Source organism: Echinops telfairi, unplaced genomic scaffold, assembly GCF_000313985.2.
Source record: "Echinops telfairi isolate 266 unplaced genomic scaffold, ASM31398v2 ScPeMD7_7475;HRSCAF=8513, whole genome shotgun sequence".
NCBI classification, from domain to species: Eukaryota; Metazoa; Chordata; class Mammalia; order Afrosoricida; family Tenrecidae; genus Echinops; species Echinops telfairi.
Window position 1 is genome coordinate 14,584,556 of NW_022111379.1, and position 9,679 is coordinate 14,594,234.

Sequence of the window (9,679 nt, forward strand, 5' to 3'; positions counted from 1 at the left end):
TATCATGATAGTGGGAGTGGGGAGGAAACATTTAGGAACTAGAGGAAAGTTGTATTTTTCATTGTTGCTACATCGCCCCCTGACTGGCTCGTCTCCTCCCCAAGACCCCTCTGCAAGGGAATCTCCAGTGGCTGCTAATACCTTTTTTTCAATAATATAAGTGGTGACTTCATCAGACAGAACACACAGAAATCAAATTGACTACATCTGTGGAAAGAGACGATAGAGAAACTCAGTAACATTGGTCAAAACAAGCCAGGCCCCAATAAAATGATTAAAACAACAAGCCAGGAGCCAACTGTGGAACAAACCATCAATTGCTCATATGCAAGTTAAGGTTGAAGCTGAAGAAAATTAAAACAAGTCTATGAGAGCCAAAATATGTCTTGAGAGCATGCCACCTGGATTTAGAGACGATCTCAAAAACAGACATGACAAATTAAACACTAATGACAGAAGACCTGATGACCTGTGGTATGACATCAAGAATGTCATGCACAAAAAAATTAAGAAGTGATTTAAAAAGATAAGAACAGATGTATCCTCCCACATGTTCATTGCAGCACAATAGCAAGAAGTTGGAAACAGCTTAAATTCCCATCAGTAGAAGATTGGATTAAAAAACTCTGGTACATACACACAACGGAATACGATGCAGCCCAGAAATCAAATGAAGAAGAATGATGTCCAGGTATTTTCAATGGATGGAAAAAATATTTGAGAGAACAATGGAAAGAATAGAAAAACTAGGAATGTATACTAAATAGATTTCAAGAATATAGATAATAAGGTAACAGAATTAGACTAAAAAGAGCAGAGTAATAGAATCAAAGAAATAGAAAGCTGAATTAGTGAGCTTGAAGTGAATTCTATCAGCTGCAGCCAGCAAAGGGCACAATCAACAAAGACAGCAAAGGAATCCAAATAAAGCCTAAGAATTTACATCATCAACAGAAATGATCTACATCTCATTGGGATTCCAGAGCAGGAAGAAACAAACAAAAAATCTACAAGAAAATAGTATAAGATATTATGAAACAAAATTTCCCTAATACAATAAAAGTGGAAAAAATAACTATTCAAAAGGCTGAGGGAACCCTAAATAGGATAGATCCCAAGAGAGAAACATTAAAACATATCACAGTCAAACTCTCCAAAATCATATACAAATAAAGAATACTGAGAGCAGCCGAGGAAAAAAGAACAGTCACCTACAAAGGAAAAACCAATGAAAAATGAGAATCCAGAATACTTAATGGTGCTCAAGTGTTTGCAAACGGCGCCCTAAAATTGGCATTATACCAATTGCCCCCCTCCCTAGAAGTATCCTGGGGGCGTTGGAGCAACAACAATCTAACGAGAAGAAGTACTAAGAGGTAGCAGTAGGGCAAGTGTTTGGGTGGGGCAGAAGGAAGGTAAAAGGAAACAGGAATGATCTAGGAAGCAAAGCTATAGATAGAGGTATAAACATAGGCATGTACATATATCAATACATTTATCCATAAAAACAGAGGCATTGGCCTATGTATATATATTTATATGGCAATACACTGAGGTAGTGGACGGATTTCAGGCTTCTGCTCATACCCTCCCTCAATAAAAGAACACTTTGTTCTAACAAACAGGGCATTCTGTGATGCTCATCCTCCTGGCACAATCGCTGAAGACTAAACAGGTGCAGAAGCAAATGTGGTGAAGAAAATGGATGGTGGCTGGCTATTAAAAGATACAGCGTCTGGGGTCTTAAAGGGTTGAGGTTAAACAAGCGGCCATCTAGCAGAGGAGCAACAAGCCCATGTGGAAGAAGCACATCAGCCATTGCGATCATAAAGTGTCAATGGGACTGGGTAACAGGCATCAGAAGACCCATAACAAACAAAAACATATTGTTGAGAATGAGATGATTTGGAGCACAAACCCAAATCCCATCTGTAGACAATGGGACATCCCCCCGCAGAGGGGTCCCAGGGAAGGGATGAGTCAACCAGGGTGCAGTAAAGCACTGATGAAACACACAATATTCTTCTGGTTCCTTGAGGTTTCCTCACCCCCCCACTTTCATGACCCCAGTGCTGCCTCTCACTTTGGACTAGACTGGAGCATGTATGCAGGTACAGATAAGAGACCAGAGCTCAGGACCCACGGAATCCAGGAACAGGAAAGGGAATATTGCCACTAGAAGGATAGGGGGAAGAGGGGAGGAAGGGTGAACCGACCAGAATGATGGACACATAACTACACACACCCCTCCAGCGGGGAGAACAACAGAAACCATGGGGGAAGGGAGTCTCAGTCACAGTGGTCAGCGTAAGATATGAAAATAATAAAATTTATTATCTATCAAGGGGTCCTGAGGGTGGGAAGGGAGGGAAAAAAGAGGAGCGGGTATTAAAGGCTCAATAGAAAGTAAATGTATAGAAAAGAATGATGGCAACATGTGTACAAATATGCCTGATACAATTAACATATGGATTGTAATAAGAGTTGTGAGAGCCCCCAATAAAGTGATCTTTTGATTTAAAAATAATAGGCATTATTATGGGGGTACATCATGCAGAATAACTTTTACTTATGAGCATGTATGTGGGACACAACTCCAACCCATGAAGGTAAAGGTTTCCTCCACAGGAGCCTTGGCTTTCCAGAGGCCTTAATGAATGAATGTGGAGAGTTTGCATACACTCTCTTCCCTATTCTATTTCCCACACATCTGTCCATGAGCCTTCCTCCCATCATGATGCCCATTCTTCTTCATATAATCCAGTTTTTCTGATTATTTTGCTCAGCATACAGATTGAATACGTATGGCCAAAGGATATGACCCCGAAGCACACCGTTTCTGATGTTCAACCATGCATTATTCTTTTCTGTTTGGACAACTGCCTCTTGACCCATGTACAAGTTCCACATGAACACAATGAAGTGTTCTGGAAGGGGCTCCTTATTAACAGGCAATATGCACACGGCACACCTCGCATGCTGAAATCCAAGAGGACTTGAAACACCTGAAGATCAAAGACTACTTCAGTAAATATTACAACGTAATGTAAAGGAAACAAAAATCTTCACAATTGAGCCAGTAAGTAGCATCATACTAAATGAAAAGATTGAAAGTTGTCAAGCTTTTAATTTTACTTACATCCACAATCAATGTTACTGGAAGAAGCGGTCACAAAATCATAGAAGAGATTGCACTGGTCAAATCGTTGCAAAGGGCCTTTTTAAAGTGTTAAAAGAGCAAAATATGTCAATCTGAGGACAAAGGTGTGCCTGACCCAAGCCATGGTCTTTTCACTCACCTCATATATATATGTGAAAGCTGGACGTCTTTCTCTGGAACAACAGGCATCTGTCCAGGAGGACATACAGCTAGATGCTCCTTAGGAAAGATAAAAATCCAAAAAATGAACTCACGGCTGTCAACTTGATGCCGACTCATAGCAACCCAATAAAACAGAGTAGAACTCCTCCTATGAGTTCCCAGATTGTAACTCTTTGCTGACCCTGATACTGTCCTTCATATGCATGACGCCTTAGAGATGACAAATGGCTTTGACGTTTCATTCAATAACTGATAATATATACTGAGAACCCACTATGTGAAATAGCCCCAGTGATTCTGTGGGTTAGTCAGTAGGCCGCTAACCACAAAATCAGCAGTTCAAACCCACTAGCCTTTCTGTGGGAAGAAGATGAGACTGTCTGTTCCTTTAAAGATTTAAGTCTCAAAAGTCTTATAAAGGGTTGCTATGAGTTATAATTGATTGGATGGTGGTGGGTTTGATTTGGGTCTTACCTACTACATATAAAATGCTGTTAATAATAGGAAACAAATGCTTCAGAAAGCGAAATCTGGCATATAGTCCTCTTCAACAATTCAGTTATTCTTCCACCCTCTGCCCAGCAGATTTACATTCACAACCTGCTTATGGAATTTTCTGTTTCTCCTGGCCACCCAACAATCTTCAAAATGTAGGATAGGGCTACACAGTGCCCCAAACTCCCCTGAACATACAATGTACCGTACTTAGATTGTATAGGCGACAACTATCAGCACATTGCCGGTAATAGAAAAATGGTGGTGGCGTGTTCCTACTGTGGGCCTTTTTGGCTAAGCAGTATTTTGGACAGAAGAGAACATGTTTATCCAATTGCTTCTTCATGTCTTATTCCTAAAATAATTCTTAATAAAATGCTTTGGGTGTGCTCATTAACCATACTGATATTTTCAACAAAACGAAGGATCAAATGAGGTTCAGAGAATACACTTGGGAGCAACATATCAAAAATTTGAACCCCCTTCCAGATCCTAGATCCCTGCCATAGATTGTCTTTTCAAATGAAAAGCCACAGATGGTCCATTGAATTGCAATTTGTGGTGAAAGCCGGGTATTCTACATTTTAGTTATCCAAGAAAAATGTGTGAGCCACATAAGTTGTTTAAAATTTTCTGGTAGCCAATTTAGCAAATTGGCAAATAAAAAGATAAATAGATAATTTTACTACTGTAAATCCCAAACATCGTTATTCTAATATACAGTCTATATAAAAAGAATGAGGTACTTTACATGACAAATAATCAGTTTAATGAAGTGTTTGTTTTCCATTGATAGTCCATCTCTATGTGAACTAGCTATGTTTCTAGAGCTCAAGAGCCACATGTGGCGTGTGGCCATGAGTTTGGACAGCCTGTTCTGCCATGACCCCCCAGCTGTCAGTCATTATCTGAACCACTTGGGGGTAAGAAAACCAGCGTATCATTGAAGTGATGGCCAAATGCCCTCAGCCGGTACACTCCATACATCATGACTTCCATTTTCTGAGGGGTCAGTCCGTTAAAAGTGACAGCCATATCTGAACAGCAGCCTTCGACGACATGCTGAGGATTATTCGAGATTGCCTCTTGAATAAGGCGTTCAATTGGCTTTGTATTAAATACATCTCTTCCTTCGGAGTCCTCTGCATTTTCTGCACGAACTCCTGCATACTTCAAGCAAACAGCCAGCTGCATATCTTCAGATAACTTCCAAATCATACTTCGATCTCTACAGTTTTCAGAGCGGAGAGCGCCGTCAAGCCTTTTCATCGACTCGGTACTTAAGACAATGCCTCCTTCCAACGCTACGTATTCCAGGTCTCCGTATTTTACAGTGTGGCCCAGATATAATGGCTGTGTTGCGTTTTTCCTCAACAAAAAATACTTTAAGTTTTCGATGACCGCAAACGTAGTGGGGCGTGCAAGAAAGAACCAATTGTAGATGCTGCCATACTTTTCAAAGACATATTTGTATGTTTCCCTCACCTGTAGCCAGGTATCATTTGCTTTTCGATTGGACAAAGGACTGCTTTCAGAACCGTAGAACTCGGCCTTGTCACAGTGTTTGGTCCAGGTGCCCCTCAATATAGCCTGGTAGCCCCTGTACTTGGGTTCGCCAAGTACGAAACAGTAAACTCGGACACTTTCCCGGAGCGCCACGCCTTCCGCCTCCGACGGTTTAAAGGAATCCTCTCTGTTAGGCGCGCGCAGGTGATGATGTTCGTGGTCTTGAATTTTACCTTTGTGTCCAACGCTCATTTGGCCAAACGCAATGATCAAGACGTAGGAGATGCTCCCAAGCAGCAGCCCCATAGAAAACGTCAGCTTGCGATCGGAGACCATTTTCCCACCGGGAGAACAGCGCAGGAGGAAGGAACCGCGGTGGCCCTCTGGTCCTGCCCTCGAGCTGCGGGGACCACTGCTCCGTGGTGGCGCGGGAGGAGGTGGCGGTTAGAAGTGGCCTTGAAAGTTTGGGGCCTTTCCAAGACTGCCTACCAATGACATGGAACATGTGCATAATTCGAGGCAACGATATCTCTCAAGGCCGAACTGTAACCTATTTCACGGAGCGTATGGGAATCCGAGCTCCTGGCGCCCACCCCTAAGCGCGCCCTTACTAAACGCGTAGGGTGCCGCTTGGAACACCCAGGGGTGCTGGTGGTCGGGTCCCAGGGTCACAGCTTGCAGACACCTGTGGAATGAAGTTCTCCCCTGAAGTATATGGGGTCTCCAGGAATCGCCATCCAATCGAAGACTGGTTTTTGTTTTTGAATTACAACACTGAGCGGGGAGGGGAGGGGGGAGGTATTGAGTTTTGTTGTCTTTTAAGTTTGTTTGTTTTTTAATCGTTTTATTAGGCGCTCAAACAACTCTTATCACCATCCATCCATACATCAATTGTGTAAAGCACATTTGTACATTCGTTGCCCTTATTATTCAGGTCCTCATTTTTGCCCCTCCCTCCCTGCTCCCCCCTCCCTCATGAACCCTTGATAATTTATAAATTATTATTTTGTCATATCTTGCCCTGTCCGACGTCTCCCTTCACCCACTTTTCTGTTGTCCGTCCCCCAGGGAGGAGGTCACATGTAGATCCTTGTCATCGGTTCCCTCTTTCCTACCCACCCTCCCTCTACCCTCCCAGTATCTCCACTCACACCACTGGTCCTGAAGGGTCATCTGCCCTGGATTCCCGGGTGTTTCCAGTTGTCCTTTAACTTTTATTGGCACTTCATCCACACATCACACAATTAAGTAGTTCAACCATATCGAGAAGAATTAATACCACAAACTCTAACACAGTCAGTATTAGAACATCTCCTTGTCCCCTGTACTTCTTGTTATTTATGTAATTTTTTGGGGGGGGTGTTCCCCAGTTCAACAACTCCAGTTCTCCAGTTCCACATGTTCCCCAGTTCAACAACTTCCATGTGTACAATTCAGTACCATTGGTTCTTCATGTTGTGCAACCATTATTGATATCCCTCTCCAAATTGTCATACCACCATTAAAATGAACTCAATGTTTAATAAACGCAATTCATGTACACACTCAAAATTCAGTTTCAAAATAATTTATGTGTGAAAAGTACATATTTTTCTTCCTAGAAGTAACTGCGCACATCTCTCTGCTTCAAGTCTGGTTTCAGACACAGGTGTCGAGAGATGAGGTACCTGGGGATGTCTGGCTGGTTGGTTTGGTTCATTCTATATCTGCTGATAACAAAGGTCCACTATTCTTTTTTTTTTTTTTTAAGATCCTTTTTTGGGGGCTCTTACAGCTCTTATAACAATCCATACATCAATTGTATCAAGCATATTTGTACATATGTTGCCATCATTATTTTCTAAACCAGCGGTCGTCAAACTTTTTAAACAAGGGGCCAGTTCACTGTCCCTCAGACCCGTTGGAGGGCCGGACTATAGTTTGAAAAAAACTATGAACAAATTCCTATGCATACTGCACATATCTTATTTTGAAGTAAAAAAACAAAAGGGGGAAAAACACCCAGGGGGCTGGATAAATGTCTTCGCAGGCCGCGTGTGGACCGCGGGCCGTAGTTTGAGCATGCCTGATCTAAATATTTGCATTCTATTTGAGCCCTTGGTATCAGCTCCACTTTTTACCCTGCCTTCCCCCATCCCACTCTCATAACCCTTTGATAAATTATTATTATTTTTATATCTTACACCAACTGCTGTCTCTTTTCACTTATAGTTTCTCCCACCTTCCCCCTTCCCTCCTGGTATTACTACTCCCATTTTTGTTCCTGACGGGTTTATCTGACCTAGATTCTGTGTGTCCTGAGCTCTTATCTGAACCTGTGTATAAGCTCCGGCCTCGCCCACAGTGAAAGGCAGGACTGGGGTCATGATAGTGGGGGGTGAGGAAGCCTCAAGGAACCAGAGGAATATGGTGTGTTTCATTGATGCTATACTTCACTGTGACAACCATTTGTATATATTCTTGCATATCACTTGCAAAATTTTCTCTACATATATGTTTATATATGTTTCTGTAATACTACTATATATTCTGTTCTGTGGTGTATGTATATGAGTATGTATACACATATACCAAATTCATAGTTCTCCTTCCTTAGACAATAATCAAAGCAAGCTATATGTGTATGTACATATATTATGTGTAAATAAAAAACTATATATATTATGTACATGTAAAAAAACAAAATAAAATGAACTCAATGCCCCCTAAGCAAAAACTATTCCTCTTTCATCCATGGTAACCATAGGTCAAGTTTGTTTTTTGTTTTTTTTTGTTAGTACTGAATTGAGATTTGCATTACTGTGTACCTTCAATCAGGAGCCCTGATGGAGTGGGTTACCATGGGGATACAAACCACAGGGTCAGCAGTTCGAATACAACAGCCACTCCATGGGAGAAAGATGAGACTGTCTGCTCACGGCCTGAGGACTGACAGCCTCCGAAACCCTAGGGAGCAGCCCTACTCCGTCCCACAGGGGTGTAGTGATTCAGACTCTTGATGGTAGTGGATAATGTATTCAATATATTCGATAACAGTTGTATGAGCCCCTAATGAAATGTTTAAAATATATATATATATTCAATACCTGGTACACATGGTTCATTTTACATACAATCAAGTAATATTTTACTTTGTCCCTGGATATTTTATTTTCCTATATAACTTAAGAAAATATTCTTAATTTTCAATTCCCTCTCTTCTTTGATGTTTGTGTGTATATATGGAGAAACAAAGGGGGTTCTACTCCTGTGAAGAGATACTGTCTCCGAAACTCACAGGGTAGTTCTACCCTGTCCTATAGGGTCACATGAATCAACATTGACTCAAGGGCAGTAAGCTTGAGTCTGTGTGTATGTGTGTGGAATCAAAGTCTGGTTGCTTCAGTCCTTCAGGGTGTGAAAACCACGCAGAATCTGTATTAGAGGTTAAATTCTGAGCACCCCAGTTTGCAAAATACTCTGGATGTCAGTGCCAGCCCCAAATCCATTCTCAGATTCCCCACATAGATTAAGCCTCCATTGAATTCTTTTGATCATTAACCAAGGACTTAGATAGTCATGTCCTTATGCAGAGTGCTTTGGGAAGTAGATTATTTATACCCTCTCAAGCCGGCCCAGGGAGGGGCAGTCTCTCTTTAAGGGTGTGCCCTGGATGGAAGTCACTGTACTGGAGACAGTACAAGGGGTCCCTTAGTCATGAGTCATGCTTATCAGCCTCTCCCTTCTGCCCTGGTCAAAATGCCCTGGGCCAATCTTGTAAGCACTTCTGTCATGGTAAAGATGGTCTTATTCCTGCCTTTTTCGTCTCGTGTAATTGTGATGCATTGACATTGATCTGCCACCAGTCATGCTTTTGTGACAGTTTCCTTTGCCTTCCCATATGCTATTTAACTAGCTTCCCAATTGTAAATCCATGAATGCAGATTTAATCTCATGCCAATGACCTCCCACATTCAGATGATGTGTCTACTATGTCTTTGTGTTGTCTTTATCTCTTTTAAGACTTAATTGGTCTCCTTAAATTATAATTGAGATGAAACAAGTCTTGTCTTAAATAATCCACCTCTGAAATTCCTACCACTTCCCTGAGACCACTGTGACTTTTTAGTAACCCATCAAATAGGACATTTGAGGTCTTATTTTTTTCTTTTGGATTTAATTTGTTGCTTTTAATGTGTTTGGCAAGTAATTTCTTATTTTCAGCTAAATGAAGAAAATTCTAGTGATGAATACTCATGACATAGGTTACATTGCATTTCAGGTACTAAACTTTTTTAGTTTTTATTTTATTTGTATTTTTAATCATTTTATTAGGGGCTCATACAACTCTTATCACAATCCGTACATACATCAATT

The 9,679-nt window shown here is 41.3% G+C and overlaps 2 protein-coding genes across 2 annotated transcripts in view; one reads left to right on the forward strand and one right to left on the reverse strand.

Annotated features, from left to right (window-relative positions):
- PLEKHH2 (pleckstrin homology, MyTH4 and FERM domain containing H2) overlaps positions 1-9,679 on the forward strand; it is a 128,030-nt gene that overhangs the window by 15,592 nt on the left and 102,759 nt on the right. The window contains exon 2 of the mRNA XM_013003918.2: positions 5,309-5,599. Coding sequence (XP_012859372.1) covers positions 5,309-5,599 — 291 coding nt within the window. The remainder of the gene's footprint in view (positions 1-5,308; positions 5,600-9,679) is intronic.
- On the reverse strand, positions 4,715-5,659 carry C1GALT1C1L (C1GALT1 specific chaperone 1 like). The gene has a single exon (XM_004699769.1). The coding sequence runs from the start codon at positions 5,657-5,659 to the stop codon at positions 4,715-4,717; it is 945 nt and encodes a 314-aa protein (XP_004699826.1).